This window comes from Eulemur rufifrons, chromosome 19 (assembly GCF_041146395.1).
Source record: "Eulemur rufifrons isolate Redbay chromosome 19, OSU_ERuf_1, whole genome shotgun sequence".
Taxonomy (NCBI): Eukaryota; Metazoa; Chordata; class Mammalia; order Primates; family Lemuridae; genus Eulemur; species Eulemur rufifrons.
In genome coordinates this window covers 27,217,867-27,239,084 of record NC_091001.1, presented here as the reverse complement: position 1 = coordinate 27,239,084, position 21,218 = coordinate 27,217,867, and the positions used below count along the sequence as shown (strand labels likewise).

The following is a 21,218-nucleotide window of genomic DNA, read 5'->3' as shown; positions in this document are numbered from 1 at the left end:
TTCTGTGACATTTGCTGACTTTAGTACAATGTAAAGTTTATAAATATAACATACAGGTTTGTGGAGGATTTTTTTAAGGATTCAATTTACATAGCTAATTCTATCACAAATCTCTAGGTACATTAGGGGAAATGGTATTAAACTGGTCCCAAACTAATAGTCATCAGGAAACAACAGGCTATTTCCAGAAATAACTGTCACCATCGATCCTCAAAAATCTCCTTTCACTAACCAAAGGTTCTATTCATTGTATCAGCCTTTTAACCATTGATTCAGTGATAATTTGTATACCACTTTTATTTATTCAAAATATTTTCAAATCTGGGCCGGGCGCGGTGGCTCATGCCTGTAATCCTAGCACTCTGGGAGGCCGAGGCGGGTGGATTGCTCAAGGTCAGGAGTTCGAGACCAGCCTGAGCGAGACCCCGTCTCTACTAAAAATAGAAAGACATTATATGGACAACTAAAAATCTATATAGAAAAAATTAGCCGGGCATAGTGGCGCATGCCTGTAGTCCCAGCTACTCGGGAGGCTGAGGCAGTAGGATCGCTTAAGCCGAGGAGTCTGAGGTTGCTGTGAGCTAAGCTGACGCCACGGCACTCACTCTAGCCTGGGCAACAAAGTGAGACTCTGTCTCAACAAAAAAAAAAAAAAAAAAAAAAAAAAATATTTTCAAATCTGTTCTCTCCTTTTATGCTTAACATGAACCTGGCGAGAGAAGACAGGCCAGATACGGTTTGAAGAAAGAGAATGACCTCACTTTGGGGACTACTTCCAATCTGAGACCATCCTTTGACTTTCAGCTCGAGCTCATTGCAACAAATCATCCTCTTGTCCTTCTCATTCTTAGTCTTAGTTGTCTTTGCATCTTTGGAATCTACCATAATTCTCATACGTAGAATAAATGCATGCTCTCTAATTGTCTGTATTTTTTTTTATTCTCTGATTATTGCCATTTAACAGATATAGAAACCAGTACCCATTATGCAAACCATCTAAAGTCATCTAGCAACTAGTTGGGACGGTAAATGTATTGGTAAGAGTTTACTGAACTGACATGCATTTATAACAGGCACCCAATACTTTTGAGGGTATTCTCGCAGGCATAGGTGAAAATTCGTGTCAGTTATAGATACACAGAGAAATCAATTATTGTGTGACTCTCCCCAGGAGAAGCCCGGATTCAGGTAGCCATGCACATACATAGACAGATATAAAAGGGAGCATGTACAGAAAGCATTTTAAGTGATGCCATCGAAGTCTGCACATTCAATAGAAGGAACAAATTTAACCAATATTTGTTGAGCCTCCACATTGTGTCAGACACTGCTTAGCCATCTTGGAAGAGCAAAGTGTCTGCCATTGTACCCGAAGAAGAGGAAAGGAGATGAAAGAAAACTATAATGCCATACTCAGGGCTTATAGGGAAAAGGAAGATGGGCCAAAAAAATAGCAAATGGGCTTAAGAGAATCGCAAGAGTTTTTCAAAGACAAGAGGCACTAGAAAGGAAACAGGGCCACTAATAACCAAGGAGAAACAGAGAAGTAATGAGACTCAAAAATGGGGAAGGGAATGAACTCAATCAATCTCTGATTTAAAAAAATGAAAAAGATGCTTAACAAACTAGTGAGTAATGAAGATGTTGTAAAATTTAAAATTAATCAAAAGCAAATAAGGGAAGGGGATTGGGGAATCCACAGCTAGGAAGAGGCAGAGGCCATGGAGGAATTTGACAGAATTGACAGGCATCAAGGATGTGCTGGTACAGCAATTTCAAATGGATTCTGGGAAGGGGCTAGAGTGAACATCACTAAACCATACAGTGATATGGGGCTTGAGGACACAGGCATATACTGTTGACAAGAATGGACAGAGATGAAGCCTGAGAAGTGTTCCTACTCTCTCATTCTAGTAACCCTAGAGTTTGACAGGACACCACTCTTGCTCAACACCTTCTCTAGCCAATCCTTCGCCCATACAATTCATTGTCACTTGGAAAACTGTAATATCCTTCTCTAACATGTCTTCTGCATCTGCTTTTAAATCTTTACAAACCATTCTCCACCCAGCATCCTGAGTGATGTTTTCAAAATGCCATTCCTATAAGGTATATTCTCTCAAATCCCAACCAAAAGGAGTACACTTCCCATTGCTCTTAAAATTTTAAAAATATTACAAAGACAAAATCTTTATCATTCTATCCACAATCAAACGTGGTCTGGCCCCAACCTGCATCATCCACTTCACGCTGCATCTTGCATCTCCTTCTTGCTCTCTGAACTATAGAAAACTGGCCCCCTCCTACCACAGGACTTTTGCACTTGCTGTTCTTCTTTTAGAATGCCATCTTGACACTCCATGCCCTATTTTTCTAGTTAAATCTCATTTGCTCTTTAAATCTTAGCTAAAACATCATTTCCACAAAGAAACCTTCCCTGGCCATGACTATCAGTGCAGGTTGAGCTTCCTTAATTTATGCTTTCATAGAAACATGCTTGATTACATCTAGTGCACTGCTCACCGTGTGTTATGTAGCTCACATTTTATCCATTATAATGATACCTTAGTTAGTATAATTATTTAATTGCTGTACATCCCCCTTACTTGGTTGTAAGTTTCCTACAAGAAAAGCCCATGTACTTTTTATGCTCCATTTTAGACTAAACACCTGACCCTGCTCAATAAAGATGTACCAAACGAAGTAATTAATAAGATTTTAATGGATCTGCTCAAGACCATATAATAGGTCCCTATTGCTATAATGTCAAATTCAAACTCCTCAGCCAAACATTTAAGAATCTCTGACACCAGCCTGTATTATACCTAAGGAGGCAGAATTTTGGCAGGAGAGAATGTGATGGCTTTTATGTGTCAACTTGACTGGTTCAGGGGATGCCCAGATACCTGGTTAAATGTTATTTCTGTGTGTGTTTGTGAGGGTGTTTTCTCCAAGACTAGCATTGGAATTGGTGAACAGACTAAAGCAAGATGCCTTCCCTAATGTGGGTGGGCACCATTCAATCCATGGAAGGCCTGAATGGAACAAAAAGGCAGAGGAGAGTTGAATGAACTCTGCCTGCCTGTTTGAGCTTGGACATAGATCTTTCCCTGCCTGAGACCTGTTTGCTCGGTGACATCCTATGCCTTTGTTCCCATCAACCAAGATGCCCTTCTTCTTCCCCAACAAATCCAAATCCTATAATCCTTTCTAGAGCCAATCCTAACCTCTAATGACACATGGCCTGAACACCCTCCCATATGCATTGTATTTTAATGACAGAAGACAATTTAGTACCATCTTTAAAATTCTTCATGTGTTCAATCACTATTTAGTGAAATCAATAAGATTTCAGGTCCTGTGTTAGACTCTGGGTGACCTAATTAAATAAAAACAGGCCTCTATGTACAGTTGGGCAGTTTGCACACTGCAAAAAAAACAGCTGCCCAAGGGGAAAGGAGGAGGAGACTGAAATGCAGAACACTTTGTCAATCCCTGTGATGCTAATGTCTTCCAGAAAGAGCAGGAAAATGTTCCTGTGCATGAAAGGGCCATAGCCTCACCCAGAGGGAGCACTGTTTTCTAATTCACACAGACGTCCTATAGGCTGCCTGAAAAGATAGACACCGTGCTTGTCTGTGTGCCATTACAGTTCGTTGTCTCACTCACTGTGTTTAAACCTCGGGGCCTACTACTTCTTTCACATTCTTCATTCAGTCAAGAAAATTCTAGATTACCTTTTCCGCCTTTGGCCCTGTGCTCTGTGCTGCTTATGCAAAGGTGAGCCAGGTGCGGTCCCTGACCTCAAGAAGCCCACAGTGGGGTGACCCTCACAGTAGAGTCTCGGTGTACACATGTGGGTCCCATAGTTGAACATGGGGGTCACTGAAGAACTGAAGGCAAAATCATGAACCAATGGGAAGGCTTTAATTGTGCCTCACAGATGACACAAGCCCTGCTCTAACCTCCTCGGGCCTCAGTTTCTTCGTCTGTAAAGTAGGGCACTGTCTGAAGTGTCAGTAGAGTTGACAAGTTCAGCTCTGACTTGGGCACACCCAGGTTTAAGCCGCAGCGTGCCTGTTGCTGGCTGTGAAACCCTGGGCTAATTACTAAGCCTCTCTCAGCCTCAGTCTCCTCATCTGAGAAATGGAGAGAATACCGCTACTAACCACAGCAGTGTTTGGCTTAACTGAGACCATGAGGCAGAATGCTTAGCTGCGGGACTGGATTAGCATTGTTCCTGCTCTTGCTTTCTTGAGATTATACTTTTTTTCTCACCCAGTCTCCTGCCTTCAGTTTTATGGATTTCCAACCACTCAAGGCTTTGCATGATCTGCTTTCTTCTGAAAGTTCTCTCAGTGCTGTCTGGCAGAGCTGGGCATGGCAGTGAGCACCTGTAGTCCCAGCTACTTGGAAGGCTGAGGCTGGAGGATTATACAGGTCCAGGAGTTCAAGACCAGTCCAGGCAACATATGTCTAGCTAGCTATATATCATAATAGAGAAAAGGGGATTTAGACATTTTTTTTTTAAAGATTCACTAAATACACTAAGTAACAACCTGGAAGTTTCACATCAATTGCTACGATTAACTCCTTGGTAAGGATGAAATTTTCCACCCTATACTCAGACACTTTCTCATGGCCAAAAAAGGAAAAAAAAAAAAAAATATATATATATATATATATATATATATATATATAACATACATATTCTGTTGCAATATCTTAGCTTTTCAGTGGGCTTAAGGAAGCTGCTTTTTTTTCTTTCCCCCTTACCCAAAGTTTAGATTACAATAGATGAAGGGACCTGGTTGCAGCCATCACATGGGCTTGTATGCTTCATAGCTTCGTCTCCCTGTTTTTGGATGTTTGAGCAGCCTAATTCCTCCAAAGATCATCAGGTATGTAGCATTGTCAAGAAGTTACTAGTGCACTAGATTGAACATAGCATAGCACAAGCAACTTAGAGTGTGAGTGTACATATGTGTGCAAGTGTGTGCATGTCTCAATACCAGTCTTGGCTGGGAAGCCTTCTGTCCTCACTGCTCTCAACAGCCTGTTCTTGCTCCTCATGACACTTGCCACCCTTAGTCATAACTAGATGTTCAGCTGGGTGTGTTCCCCCCTAGGCTGTGAGCATCCTGAGGGCAGGGTTTTTATGTGGTCCTCCATCGCTGAGCACATAATAAAAAAACTCAATAAGTCATTGAGGAATGAATGAGTCAATGCAATTCCATCCTAGACACCACAGGGTGCCACCGTGAATGCTGCTTCTTAAAAGGTTTTAAAATCAAAGCCATAATAAAACTAACAGCGGAGTTCTTTCTTCTCTCCTTTTCCCCTGCCTCCATAAAAAAAAGTCACAGGAAATACAGAATTAGGACTGGAAACCATTCCCCATCCATTCTCTGCCCACCTCCCCCAGTCTCTAGTTATACCAACAGTATCTGGTATCCCTTCAAGGAGGTCTCCGGAGACCGGGTAATATTATATAGGGTTGAGCTTGTTGGAAATACAATGGAGTGAATTAAGGCTGAGATTTCAGTTTCTAACTATAAATGCCTTGACATATTTTCCTTTCAGACAAACGCCTGGAAATATAATAAACTATATTTTAATGTTTATTTGTTTCAAATACGGTATTTTTTTTCAACAGCCAAACGTGAAGTTTTGAGTCTAGAAAAAAATAGGTTTAAATCACCATCCCAGCAAGCAGTTTTTAAAATAGTACACACAAGTGATCATTTCAAAGCAGTTTAATGCACTTAGCCAACAGGCATTAACAGTCTTTCCAGAATAACCTAACACCTGAAGCTTATTTTCAAGTCTTGGTTCAGATAAATTTTAACCTTTCTAAAAAAAAAAAAAAAACTGAAAATATACAGGGCACACACTGAACTCTGTAATTTTAGTAGATCCTGCATTTGCATTTTGAGCTTCTTTTATGATGACAGAAAGAAAGAATCACCGGGTCTTCCTCTGTATGAAGTTTCTAAGACAATGGTCCCCACAGCATTTGGGGGCAAAATGTGGTCCTCCAGCCCCAGCCAGCTGATGAAGAAAAGCAAGACCCTGTGACTGAGCAAGACCCCTCACCAAAGAAGGTGGGAGAAAAAGGGCCAAAGGAGACTTGACAGAGCAGAAAACATGTTATTTACCTGATTCTATGTTTAATATGGCAGATTAAAAACAGAAACAAACAGGCTACCTAATCGGAATCATAGACTCTTCTGCTGAAGAGAGAACCTTGGCGTTCATAGCTGGTCTAATTCAGAGGTGTCACAAGAGGAGACAGGTTCAGGAAAGGGAAAGATTTCTCCAAGGCCATAGGCTTAAGTTTACCGAGGGAAGAAGGTATGAGAAGGATCCAAGAAAACCCCACACAATGAACAAAAGCCTACGGGCCTGCAATGTGACATGCAGCACCATGTAGGGAAGGGAAACTCCACACCAAACTGGGCTTGGCAATTTACATACATCATTCAGCGCTCAGCATTTTCCTCCGATGTCGATATACGGTTGATCCTGTTCTACCAACATGGAAACATGGAAACTGTTCTATGTCCTGGACGGGGTAAGGTCTCAACCCTGGCTGCCTTTTCCTCTGCTCCATGCAGCTTTCTCATTTGACTCACCACCATCTCACCGTGGGGTCCTTGTGCCAGGCTGACTACCAGCCACGGGAGTTTTCCAAAAGCCACAGCATGTCACTTCTGGTTTCCCACACAGGTCCCAAGTCTGTCAAAGCAGGAAGAAAACTCAAGACTGGAGACCCTGGGAAGCTACTCTCCAATATGGCTGCTAAAAGTTTCATGGCCCACACTGTGGACCTCAAGGATGAGCAAATTACATGTCACGTGGCAAGTTACATCACCTTGGCTTACGGGAATTTTGAATCTTTAAAAAAAAATTCCATGAAAATCCATCCTTTGCCTCAGATACACGAGGCTAAAAATAGCTCAGTCAGCCAGTAAGTGTGTGTAATTTTTCCTTTGTGCATCTCCCCATCCACGGATTCCTTCCTCTCAGCAGACAAATATGCTCCAAGACAGATCGCCAGTCCTCCCTGCACAAAGGGACCACAGTGTTCTTGCTCAAAGGCATATCAAATGGCTTTGCTTTCACTCCCTAGCCAAAAATCTACCTTTATTAGGTCTCTTTGCACAATAGTAGAAGCTAATGCTGATTGAATCCTTACTATGCACCATGTATTGGTCTAAGGGCTTCAAGATATTCTCTCATTAAATTCCCCAAAACAACTCCATGAGGTGGGGACTATTGTTGTCCCATTTTCCAGATGAGTAAATCAAGGCACCAAGTAGTCAAATAGTCATGCCAGGGCTCTGTTCATCCTCACCACGCCACAGTCCAATGTATAGTCTTTAGAGGGTAATGACTAACAAACATGGTTTGGCATATCAACACCACGGTTTGGTGCCCACTCGCTCTACAGGCCTGCACACGCGTACATACACACACTCCTGCATATACCCCAAACCTTAAGCCCCAGCCATGCCAAAATCCTTCTTCAGATATAACATCACCTTTCAAGGCTCAATTTCCTTGCATGTGCTGTTCCTTCTGCCCCAAACACCCTTCCCACTACCCTTCTCAAATTGGCAAATTCCCACTCCCTCAAGACCTTCCTTCTCTGTAAATCGTTATTGTGTCCTCACTAAGCTCTTTTAAGGCGCCACTGCCTTCTTCACCTCTAGACCAGTAACACTACATATGTTCGCTGCTCCGTATCCATTAAACAAATAAGCCATAATAATAATAGTTAACACTTACGGGGTCCAGGCACTGCACTAAGCACTAGACAAGAATTATCTCACTCAGTCTTTATTACAATCCAAAGACATAGATTCTGTCATCATCCTTGCATTACCCTTGAGGGCAACCCAGGCACAGAGCGGGACAGTAACTTACCCAAGGTCACACAGCCACTAAGTAAAGAAGTAAAATTGGGTGACTCCAGAAGTTAAGCACTTGATGCTAATGCCATGGTAGGGGACATAATTTTATTACATACACTGCATTGTGATAGAAGCATATGTACATAAGGCTGATTTGTAAAATCCATATTACCCATATAAAAACAGTGATAACTCAGAAACTAGTCACAAAATGCCTGCCTCTGTGAGATGTGCCTTTAAAAACAGATTGCCATTGGCCACAAAGAATATCAATTGTCCTGTAGGATGTGAACATGAATAAGATAGTACCTGACTCCAAGGATCTCTTCCATCCAGTGAGGAAAGTAAGATAATCGCCTACAACTCGTAACATAGACACTTTTTGAGATATCCCTTTTCTCCTTGAATCAAACACATGTTCTTCAAACAATGCCATAAATTAACTCATTATACGCCAACCCACTGGTTCTAGATCAACATTAACCCTTAACATTAATTCAAGGTCCCTCTTTCCAGTAAGAACTATGCAAAAATGTTTTTGTTTATGGGCCTTTTAGTGAAAAGCTGCATGCTGGCTGCCTTTAGATACAGAAGTAATACAAGAGAAAGAAAAGCAGAAATTAAAAAGGATCTGCCCTCGAGTTGGGGGTGAGGTGGGAGTGGGTATCTTTCTTAAAAGGAGACAGAGAGCCCTGGATCCAAGATTTCCGATTAGTACTAAATACTAATGTCCCTCATAGTAGTCACCGTAGTTAACTCCTGTATACCAGCATCTTCCCTCTACCTCACTGGGGGATAAGATTGTTGTTAAGAATACTGGTTTTTCTGAGTTCAAGTCATGGTACAAAGGAGACAAGTAATTTTCAAAATATCTATATGGTGTTAATTTTTAAACATAAATAGATACATGAATAATACAGGCAACTTGAAATTATATTTTAAGAAGATTTAAGGACACAGTGTAATACTCATAATTTTAGTTAAAAGAGCTGGATTTGAAAGGATGCTCAATATGCTTCTATGCTAGTAAAGATCTCTGTATATGCATGCGTGCATTAAATTTATAGACAAAATAGCAGCAATTTTTTGCATGCTAGAACTAAAGACAATTTTTATTTACTTCTTTGCACATTGTTGTATTTTACAAATACTCGACCTTAATAATGTACCATGTTTTTAAAATAAAAAAGTACACACATATTTTAAAGCATGTGCAACTTTATTCCAAAAAAATTGGTAATGAAAATCACAAATTCAAAGACAATAAAAGTTAGCAATGTGTTTTTCACTATTGGCAGCATGATGCTATTTTAAGACTATTGGAAAACTGAAAAAAAAAAAAAAAGGAAGGAGCTTAGAACGTAAAAGTTTTTGTATGGTTGAGGTACAAACTAGAGGTTGGAAAGCGTGTTTAGAATTGGCTGATTCCCAGTTACTATGTAGCGACAGGCAAATCCTATGACTTAAACCTGAGATCACTTACGAAGTGGCAGAACTGCGTAGTCCACGTAAGCCCCACCAGGGCTGATGTCTGCATTTCCAAAATCAGGAACTCGGGCTAAATGATCTCTCCTGTCTGTGCCAGCCCTGAAATTCTAGGATTCAGCTAATTTGGGAGTGGTAGGCTCCACCACATCAGAACCTTTCAAAGGCAGGTAATATGCACTGACTGCTGAATTTCAATTTCCAGTAAGAAATTTCAGTCAACTGCTGGGTAATTGTTGTTAAAATTATAAAGTATAAGAAGAGTTGCCTTTTGTGTATACCGCCAAATGGTTAGGCTTGTTTATCGGTTTAGCTTTTGCTTGTCTACACAGATTGTCAGTATCAAGATAAAATCCTCACGAGTCCTAAGAAATGACCGATATTGTGAAGCAAAGTTGAATAAGCCCTACCCCCTCCAAATAAAAGGAACGGGGGCTGCAAACAATTTAATGTTTGATCTATGTAGATATGTCTCTAGAAAGGTTGATAAAAATTATTCTCAATATGGAGCTCTAAATAAAAATCACAGGTGCCCTGGTCAATGAAATGAAGTATAGGACGGTGTGTATAGTTTTAACAAATTCAGTATGAAAGATTACTGAACAATTACTGGGAACAATCAGTACAGTGTAATGCCCGGGTACATCTGTAGGGAAAGCAGAGACACGTGGGATTACTACCCATCAACCTGACCCTTCTGGCCAGAAAGAGCCGCATGGTACCGTTTAGCACATCTCCACGTCCACCCGCGTGTGCACTTTCACTGTGTTAAGGAATAAGCCACAAGGTGTCACAGTGGATCGATGGGAAGGACTGTTACCAGTCCAGACACACAGGTGGTGCTTCAGGCTTCTGACCGGTGCCGACCCAGCCTTCTTAGAGAAGTCCATGCTGGGCTGCATATTGAAAAGTGCTTCTCTTTGGAAGAAATGGCCATTCAGGGCCAGAGGATGTGTGCCCTCCCCAGCCGTCTCCTGGGGCCCCCATTTAGACACCCTGCAAAGGTGCTGATGAAGGGGGACATTTCAGTGTTCTGTTATCGTCAATGAGTTTTTATATGGAGCAAACCCCAATCACACCTTTTTCCCAACAGAATGGAGCGCACCTGGTCCTGTATGTTAGCTAACAGAACCATAGGTATGTCTAAGAAACAACCTGGACCTTGCAGGTGATCGTGGCCACTCTGCTGAGCTGTTACTCTCCCACAACAAGGTGTATGGTTACTACATCATCACTGCTGTTTAACAGTGCAAAGCCCTTGTGGTATTATTATACATCAGAACACCAAACCCACAAGTCCTAGAACATGTTATTGCAAGTTTCACTCATTAAATTAAAATAGGCTAGTGCAGGCCATGTAAAAAGTATTTTTAAAGACACTTTTTAGGAAATGAAGCAAAGTTTTGCACTACTCATACTACTTAATTTGCTGATAGAAATGAGAATTAGGGCATCATCATAATCATAGTGCCCATTTATTTAGCACCTACTATTTACCAGGTATTTTACATGCATTAGCCCTTTATTTCACAATGTAAAACTCAGGCTAAGAAAAATAAGGCTCAGAAAAGTCAAGAAACTTCCCGAAGATCATAGAGCAAGTAGGAGTCAGAGCCAGGGTTTGGACTCAAATCTGTCTTAACGTAAGTCATACTGAAGTTCAGCCCTTTATATTCGAGGCAGGTCACTGTTTTCACACTGGGGTGCAGGAGGAACATTGGTGGAAAAATTATACATATTTCCTAACCAAGAGTTGCACACAAACACAATCTGATTGAGAAAGTAGTTCTGTCTCCTGCCCCCTCGCTCTCTCATACACACGCATGCAAGCGTACACACCATACAGTTAGCAAACACAGTTATTATAGAACCACAGCATCATATACTGATATAAATTCCTATATTTTCTGTTGTGCAAATCACTTCAAATAAGCTAATGAATGTCCCTGAAAGCACTTTCCTAAAATGCAAAAGTATTCCAGGAAATGTAAAGTATTATCATGATTCATATCATAATTCATGGATATGGGCTGCCAGGTAGATCCAGAGAGAAGTAGTAGAAATATCAAAGGAGAGAAAACCACTAGGATAAGTATAAATATTTTTAATCAGAAGTCAGGAGATTCCCAACAGATTCATACTACCCAGAGGGCAACATTCTCAGGTCCACACTCCCTTGGCAAGAGAAATTCTCCTTTCTCGGGGCTTCTTTTCCCTGCAGGTGGATGCGTGTTCTGTCAGTGAACACTCACAGGACTATTAGACTCACAGATTCTTCTCCAACTGGGACTGTAGGCAATTGTTGCTAAGACTCAGGGCAAATTCCAGCATCAGTCTGGACAGTGCTAGAACAACTTAGCTTTCTCTATTCGATAGATATATTTTGCATACCAGCCATGTGCTTCAGGGCACTGGGGGGATAATGATAAATAAGATGCCAGGTCCCTGTCCTCACCGAACTTACGTTCTATCAAGGACAAGCAAACGCTTAGGAAATAAACAAGAAGCAAGAAAATACCAGCTTGCAATCATCCCTGTGAAGACAATGAAGCAGGCATGTGATAGAAAGTGATTGAGGCTCAATTTTTACGGAGGTGATTGAGAAAGGCCTCTCTGGGAACAGGACATTTAAGTTGATCAGCAGAGGACCTCCTAAGTGCCGGGATGCTTCTCCTTCACTGTCCTTCTTTTCTTTGAGTTATCTAATGGATTATCTGCAAATAAAGCCAGTACCATGCCAAATTCTCATTCAAATGGGATCTCCTACTACTTAGATGAGTTATTACACAGGAAGCAATATGCCAGACAGTCCACCACTAAGCAAAAGCCCTGAGATGTGAATCAGCTTGGCAAGTTAATGGATGCAAAAGGAGCTCTTTGTGGCTCAAGTCTAGAGAATGCGTGGTAGGAGATGAGACTGGACATTCGGGAAGGAACAGATCAGTAGAGCCTGAAAGCCAGAGGAAGGAGTTTAGAGCTTGTTCTAGGTGTGAGGGGAAGCTGGAGGTCACGTGGTCAGACACATGCATCCAAGTGTCGCCTTGGCTGTGCGTGGGGAGCATGTTACAAGGTGCAATGAGAGAGCAGGTGCGCAGTGAGGAGGCCATCCCAATTTAGAAAAGAGAGGATAGGGGCTTACAATGTCACCAGAAGAGAGCAGGTCCCTCTTCTACAGAGAGGGCTGCCAGATCTTTAATGCTAAGGCTCTATCTTTATCTAGAAGACTAAGCTTTCCAATTAGGCTGTTCGAAAGTAGTCCCAACTTGAGGACAGAGTATCGCTGTCAGGGCCTGCAAGCAAGAGTCAGCAGCTGGCGGACGACGTTGCCTCGCCAGGATGCTCCAGGAAAGAACACTGCATGGGTAGGTAGAAGACCCAGCCGCCGGGGGTTCAAATCCCAGAGTGTCAAGTAGGGACTCTGACAGTCTTCACCCTGTAAGCCTCAGTTTCCTTGTCTGCTAAAGGAGAACCAGAATGCATGCATCTCAGGCTTTTGAGTGGATCAAATGAGGATATTATTCATCTTATCTCCAACAACTGGCAGGCATTTACTGCAGACAATGGCCTCACAGGTAGCTGAAGTGGGCTGCAAGAGTAGGAAGGAAACATCACCTCCCACAAAGGACTTCTGCAGAGAGACAGGATGTGGGAAGACTGACAGCCTTCTCACTGGGATAGCGAGAAGCCAAAACATGTTGGAAGTTCTTTCACCTCTACATCTTTATTTCTTCTAAGATTTCTAATTGAATCCCTGCAAAGGAAGCCAATACTATGCCAAATTCGAATTCTAATTTAACCACTTAACACTTACATTGGCTATTATTGCAAGAGGATGCCACCACCACAAATGGGATAGCTTTTATACTCATCCCACTGCTGTTTAAAACAGTCAGAGCACCATCTTTCACAGAGCATGACTAAGAAGAATCAAGCACTGGATAGAAGTCTAAATATGGTTTAAGTAAAAACAAATAAATAAATAAAACTTCCAGATGGGTATGCATGATATTCTACAATTCCAATGAGTCTTCAAATAAAGTGAGCCTATTAAGTATCCTTCCATAAGGAGTGTGATTTCATGTGTTGTGTTTGTTTGTTTGTTTTCAGTAACCAAAGTATATTTTCCATCCCTGGCTCCATCCCTTGGAATTTCACATGGTCCTTTTTGCAATTAAGCCAGGCAGTTGAGATACAACTAGTGGAACCAAGTTAAGCGGATAGGGTCAACTTCCAAGTCACCTCTAAAGTCAACTTGTCCTAAGAAAAAAATGAATGTATTCACCATAAAGAATTCTGCAGTTGAAACTAGAGTCCTGGCTGGTATTTCTTATTTCAAGAGAGGTACTATGACAGAATAGTTAGGAGTACAACCTCTGAAGCTAAACTACCATCTATTTGACCTTGGACAATTTACAGAAACTCTCTGTTTCCAGTTTCCTCATCAGTAAAAATGCAGATGTTAGTAGTAGCTATTGTATGAGATGATCAAGAGTGTTACATGGTCTGATGTACAAAAAGCATCGAGCACTTGCCAATAGATGGGGAAAACTCCAGAGACGCTAGTTATTCTATGAGTACCTTTCAGAAAGGGGTGTACCTTTCACTGCATAATACACTGTGTATTAATCTATCCTGGCTCCTCATGTAAGAATTGGTTTGTACCATCTCCCTTCATTACCAAATTGCAAGCTTCTAGAGGGCAGAAAATGTCTTAATCATCTCTGTGTTTCCAGACTCTGATATTGTCATTGCCTGAATTATGAAAATCCTTGAAAGAATGACCGGGTTTTAAGTATGAATAGTTGCCTATGTTCAAAGGCATGCTACCAGAATTTAAATAAAAAAAAATTTTTTTAATTAAAAAACTAAAAACCTGGCCTCAAATGGATTTAAAAAAGAGAAAAAAAATGTTTTGGTCAGAAAATGACAAAGGTGTTTGTAGCATCTACATCAGTTGAACATTTTTAAAATGCTGCACTTACTGACACTTCAAAGAGAGATTGTTTTTCCACATCAATTATATTTTGAGGCCCACCAACCAAATCCAAATAAGTAACTTTATGAATCTTACTCCTGACAATTTATAAAGTTGGATGTGTGAGACCGTTTTTTTGTTTTGTTTGCTTGTTCAGAAAGGGGCTTGCTCTGTGTTTCTCATGAAAAATGAGTTAATGTGGACAATTGTAATAAAAGGAGATTTATGGTCTTGTTCTCCATACAATTTAAATTAATTTCTTTCTGAAACCCAAACAAAAACCTAAATGCTCAAAAAATGCGCGATGTTTAAATCCTACATCATAATTTCCACACCAAAAAGGGAGAAATTTAAATGTGCATTGATTTTAAGCTGATAAGAATCTGTGTTGAATGTGAGTTGAAAGATTTTTTTCTTCTTCTTGGCCTCCTACGAATAGTTAGTTTGCAGCAATTTTTAATTAAAAACAGTTTCCATAGTAAGAAAATGGAAAAAAAAAAAACAACAAAAAAAGACTTCAGGAAAATAAAATCAGTACAAGCCTCCTGCACTTTGTTTTGTGAGGCTAAGTAGAAAGCCTGAAAAATAAGAGAGTTTGGAAGTTCTCATTTTTAAAAGTGCACTTTTGGTTTCATTTAACATTTTCAAAATAGCTTTCCTTACCACCACCCATCCCCTCCCCCCACCTCACCAACCTCCTTCAAAAAACTTGCAAAGTTCTGTTTTTAACACTGAAAATCATTCATTTACCTCGGAGTAACAGCAACATTTTTCTTTCTAAATTTCTAGTGGGAAAAAAAAAAAAAACAAAACTCCAAGTTATCACAAAGCATTTTCCTTTTTTTCACCTATCCAAAATAACTAATCTCATTTTAACTAGATTCCATCTGAACATCAATGATACTAAGCTATTCCATGAATAAACATGATGTTACAACGTGAAACCCTGTGACTAAAGTATATAAAAATGTAGCTGAAAGAAAAGAGGACTGAGGGTCCCCCTCCCCCCCAACTCCCTCCCCAGGGAGTTTTAGATTTGAGCTGAGGAGGGGTGAGACCAGCAGATTTAAATTTCAAGGTCTTCAAACATTTGTAACATTCATATTAAATCCTGTAAAACTAAAAACTGTAACTCTAAATAAAAATCCTTGTGTGTACAGCTTCCGATCGCAATCACAGTTTTCTCTTTTGGAAGAGGATGTGTAATATTGATAAAAGAAAATAAATCTCAAAACAGAAGAAATACGTAATGGAACTCGCACATTTCTGGGGTTTATGGTATTTTTTTTTTAACTTAGCATGGTGCCAACATGAAAAAATATGTATACTTAAAAACATCTTCATTTGAATGGAGACATTTTAGGTCATTTGAATGAGGAAATAAGGTCTAGAAAAGTTACCTACTCTAACAAAGATTTTTATAACTTTACTTGATAAACTTAGTTAAATTCTATAATAATCCAACATTAGTTAGTTAAATCCTTTCACTTAAATTGACGTGCACTATAATGTTTCTCCTGTATTTTACCTATGTTTTCGTCTCATGACACAGATCTCAGGAAATGAAAAAAATATATATTGTTTTTGCTTTTAATGAAGCTTTTCACAGAACAAATTCTGAAGTCTTTAGAACGTATTTTTATATCCTATCTGACTATATGTATAATGTTAAACTATGTAATTGTACAGTTGTATTCTTCCAAAATACATTTGGCACAGAAAGACCATTCAAGTGCATGAATTTTGGAAGACATGGGGTAGATTTACGACAGCAAACAAACAGAAAAGGTAAACCCTTTTCCCCTGCCTGAGAATTACAGTGAACAACAGTGACACAAAGCTCAAAGAGTTTCTCTTAATTTCATTTTAAAAGGGGGGAGAAACACCCACACATTTCTTTATGAAATTCCATTGAGATATAATGTTGCAAAGAAATGTTATTTCCCAGAACAGCCAGCAGCATTTAAAACACAATTTTTGTTGTTGTTTGCTTTTTAATGCATCTATATTCCTTTAAAAAGAGGTGCAGTCCTATGATTTCTTAGACACTTGCTTACCTTTGCCACAAAGATTAGGGTTCTTTAAATGACCTCAGGATGAAATAAATGTGGGGGATGTGGGATGAGCACTTTCAAAGGGAGTGGGAAGCAGATGCCCCAAGCAGCTTCAGCTCAACAGGAGGTACCAGGCCCCAAAAGCATCAGAATTGTGTTTCTCAGGGAAGGTGCTAATTTCAATGCATGGGCTCTCAAACTCTCTCTCTGCACTTTCATCTACTGATTCATTGATTGGCTAGTCAACAAATGTTTACTGAGTACCTACTTTGTGCAGGAACTGCTTGCTCTAAGTGCTAGCCTTAAACAAGACTGCTTGACAGGAGCTGAGCCTTCCAATTTTCTTCACTATTACACGATTATTTCAGTACCATTTGTGATTTTGAACTAAATACCATGAGCAAAGAAATAATGTCTGCACTCTTAACTCTATTTCATAATACTTTCTCTTACTAAAGAAAACCAATCTGAATTTTCCACTGCCAGTAATTTGCAGATGACGAACCAAGACCCATGCCAACTAGTTAGTAAGAGTTAGAAACAGGATTAACTCCCAATCCAGTTCTCTTTAAACTAAAACCATCCAGCTTCTGAAGGACTTTGATTTGATTGAATTGGGAGAAATGCATCAACCTCCATGAGAGAATGCCCTGGGGTCAGCCATGGAAGGAGAGTAGATAAACATCATGGTTCTTTGCTAATTTCTTTCCATAAAAAAAAAGAGGTTTCTAGGAAATTTCTGCAAACTTGAGGTTTAAATTGTAGTAATTTCTTCATCACAAACTGATTTGCTAAAATTTCTTTCTGGCCAAGTCTATGTTCCAAAGGGAATGGAGACTTGAAAGTATTACACAAGGGTGTGTGTGTATGTGTGTGTATGATATTTGTATGTAATAAAATAATACTACATACTATAAGAGTAGGAACCAAAAGAGAGAGAGAGAGAGAGAGAGAGAGAGAGGAGAAAGAGATGAGTTGCTCTAGCCCAAAATGGTTGTATGCATTGGTTAAATTCTAAAAGTAACCACTCAACAATCTATTTGATTTTGTTTGTGAATAAACTGATAACTCTTGCTGGGTATCACTGTACTTTATTCCAGCCAATTCCTTTCCAGGGCTCAGAACAGCTTTATCATAAATAGCAATCATTGATTAAAGGCATAGTGTAACTTTTCATGAAAAGTTATTTTTTACTAAGGACACGTCATGATCAAAATTTAATATTTACTGTTAAGATTTAAATATCTTAGGAACAATTATTTGATTCTCTCTTTTCTTTATATGAAATGAAAACAAATTTATGGTATTGGGTTCATGACACCATTTATTGCTTGGCAAAGAAAAAAGAAGTGTCGGGGCAATTATTTGGATAATTATAAAAATGATCAAATTGGGGGAGGGTGGGGAATGTACAGGGGTTGGCTCTAGAACACACCAGGAAATAGTTCATATAGCACTTTAATGTCACAGGCAGAGAGGTTTAAAAAAATCTTTAAGATTTGTCATAGTAAGCTTTCCTCTCTTGGTTCTTAAGCTGTGAAGTAGGGTTGTTGTTTTTTTTTTTCCCCTACTCTGAGCTAAATCTTTAAAAGTAATACCCAATGATCCAAAAGTTAGGAGTTCCTGAGTTTAGCTCTCACAAAAAATAACATGCCATTTTCAAAAACCACACTAGTAATGGGGTCCTTTTCAAATGTCCTGTCTCAAACATAAAACAAATAAGGGACTGGATTGCACTGCAAGGATTTTTATGAGGGCCAGGGGAATCTTGCAGATAAGTCTCCTAGCTAAGAACCGGCCAAGTGTTAAGGGCCACAGGGGCACACAGATACCAGAGAAAGCTGCAAGAGGATGGGAGAAAAATCTCTTTCTGCAACTCCTCAAAAACTTTCTAAAATGTAAGGTAGACACAGGTTATTTTGAGATCTTATTGCTTTTCAAGAATCGAGCCATAATGGACCCTCTCTCTTTTTAAAAATTAATCATACTTTAAAGAGACTTTCCCCCCCAAATTTGTATTGCAATTATTGTGTACCTGAACTATAAGACATTTTCTATCCTCCTAATTCTGAAAACAGGCTATGTCAACCAACAGTTTATGCAGGAATTTAAGATTCCAACACACAGTTGCAAAGATCTGAAGGAAATATACAAACTGTAACACACACACACAAAACAACACACACAAACATCAGTTACTGCCAATAGCTCACCACCCTAAGCAAAACAGAGTTTGCACTTCTATGGAAGCTCCTGGCTTCTAGAGAGAGCAATACAGTACCAGCAATTATATTTAATATCTATGGTGTATTGACATATAAAGAAAATAGCAAAGATAAAGACAGCCCAGCTTTTAAAAAAACATAAGTCCTTGTCCAGCAGTTAGCCAATCAGAAAGCAGGTCACATCTTGTTAGCTGCATTAAATACATTAAACATCATGAATTCTCTATTGGCTCCGTTGACAATTCAAGCAAATGTGTTTTATTTTATAATACAAACTTAAGTGAGTCTCTTTCCAGAGTTAGAAGTCAATCTTCAATCTAAAATTCCACCAAAGCTATTCCCTAAAAGCTCTTTGGCATAAACCTTCTGGGTATTTCTTCTCTGCAGAGAAAACCAAATTCCTAGCAATTTATACTTCCTAAAGTGACTTTGGTGCACCTATAACAAACTCCTTTTCAGAACACTTCAGCACAAAGCCCCAACTTACAGGCAGATGGACAACCCAGCAGTCAGACCTCAGCTGAGCTAGCACAGAGAAAAACTCAACTAACATTAAATATTTAAATTGCAGGAGGCGAGCCTGGAGTTTTGCATTTAGAAAGTTCTGAAAGTCCTGTTCTCTCTGCTCCCAGAGTTGCTCCATGCCTGCCTAGGAGGCTGAGTCTCCCTCTCTCAGGCACCAGATCCCAAATATGCAAAAATTAGGGTGAATTGCCCACTGAGCCCGCTCCTGTCCTAAGGTAGAGTGCTTAGGAGGCACTGCCACCCGCGGTAGGAGAAAGTCAAGAATCCCCTTGCCCCAAGCAACTGGTTTCTGAATTTAACACAGAAATACACAAATGTGTGTCCCTCCAGGGCTAGTTCTGAAAAGTAGGCAGGGTTACTCTTCTGCCCCCTTTACCTCGATGTTGGTGACTTTGAAAAGCAAATGCAGGTCAAAGCAGACTTCCTCTGGGATTTGTAAAAAGGAAAAAAAAATGCTGTATGCAAATGATGACAAAATCCCTTGGAATTATAGCTCAAGAAATACCAACGGGACCGACTCAGCCTGCAAACATCAGAGTTCTGGGAAAGCAACATTTCTGGAGACCCAGCATGTGAATCAAGCGCTGGGGTTGTCTCTTTCAAGATTCCGGCAGAAACTGTCCCCTGCTCCAAGAGTTGCTGTGCCTGGAAATCCACTGTTCAAACTAGTGGATTCATGCTGGCGCTCATTCCCACATACGTGGTAGTATCTAGTGGGACACTTCCCATAGAATTCAGCCAGAAACCCTAGGAAAAGCCCATGCACAGTTTTAAAAAAAATACACAAACACATACCCAGGATTGAAGTACTTACCTCTGTGCGAGACTGCAGTCTCTTGTTCATCTCATAGATTCGGTACTCTGGCTGTACCATGTAGGGTGTATGTCTCCTATAAAATGGGCCGAAAGGAGAAGAATAGAAGGGGTCATGTGGTGTGCTGGACATCTTGCCTGCTTGTCGAAAATCAAGCTAAACAGAGTATCAGTAACGTCCATGCAGAGCACATGGGCTGTGTTCTTCACAGTACAAAGTAGACGCACGCACACACGCTCACACACACACAGAGGCAGGCAGGCAGGCTGAACACACTGGCTGGGAACTGCTGTGGGAGCCCTCTATAGCAGGAGAGGAGAGGGAGAGCGCGAGGAGGGAGGGAGAGAGGGAGGGAGGGAGGGAGAGCGCGAGAGAGAAGGGAGAGGGAGAGAGCAGGAGCTCCAGAGAGGGAGGGAGGGAGGTTGGTAGGGAGGAAAGGAGGGAGAGGAAAGAGAGAGAGAGAGAGAGAGAGAAGCTGGATAGCTTTAGGCACCACTGCTTGTTTTTAAAGAAGCAGTTTGTGGAGAGGTCATTTCCTGTCCACACTGTAGACTAGTTCAAAAATATAATTCTCTGCACAGTCTGACAAGAGGTCTAAGGTTTGGTTTTAATTTTTTTTCCTCCAGCCAGGACCCTTCACAACCTGATTGCTAAGCTTGTTAGCATAGAGGTGGTTTAACCGCTGCCTGAGCACTCACCCCTGACAGCCACACTGTTGTAATGTATCAAAAATGTGATTACTACAAAATAAAGAAACACGGGCACCATGGTCCCCCGAATTTGGGCTGGTGATTCACTCACATGCCAAGATTTATCTTGGCACTGATCTCCCCATATAGTTTTGCTTTACTTGCTGTTGTTCCAAGAGCTTATTCTATTCTTTTGCATTCGGCCCCCTCCACACCCCAGCCTTCCCCAATCACCTTTCTTCCCAGCCCCCTCCTTGGAGGTTATCTGAGCATTTTAAGGTAAAAACAATCATTCTGAATGTAGAATGTCAAAAATATACTTATAGGACAATGGTCTTTTCTTCCTAGGAGGGAAAAAAAATCCAAAAACAGACCTCCCAATAAGGTAGGAAAAGCAAAGAAGGAGAAAACTCCTACCAAAATGACCATGGAAAATTCAGTTGAGTAGGAAATTGCTGAGATAATTGAAGGAACCATCCTCAATAACATGTCCAACTCTGATGGAGACAAAGTCTTTATTTTCCAAGATTGGTCA

At 40.4% G+C, this 21,218-nt stretch overlaps 1 protein-coding gene across 7 annotated transcripts in view; it reads right to left on the bottom strand.

The window, feature by feature from the left end:
• Window positions 1–20,335, bottom strand: part of LDB2 (LIM domain binding 2) — a 360,760-nt gene extending 340,425 nt beyond the window's left edge. For all 7 annotated transcript variants that reach the window (XM_069493819.1, XM_069493821.1, XM_069493815.1 and 4 more), the window contains exon 1: window positions 19,995–20,335. In XM_069493819.1, the coding sequence (XP_069349920.1) occupies window positions 19,995–20,126 (132 nt within the window). In that variant the 5' untranslated portion in view covers window positions 20,127–20,335. The remainder of the gene's footprint in view (window positions 1–19,994) is intronic.
• Between the last annotated feature and the right edge of the window lie 883 nt (window positions 20,336–21,218).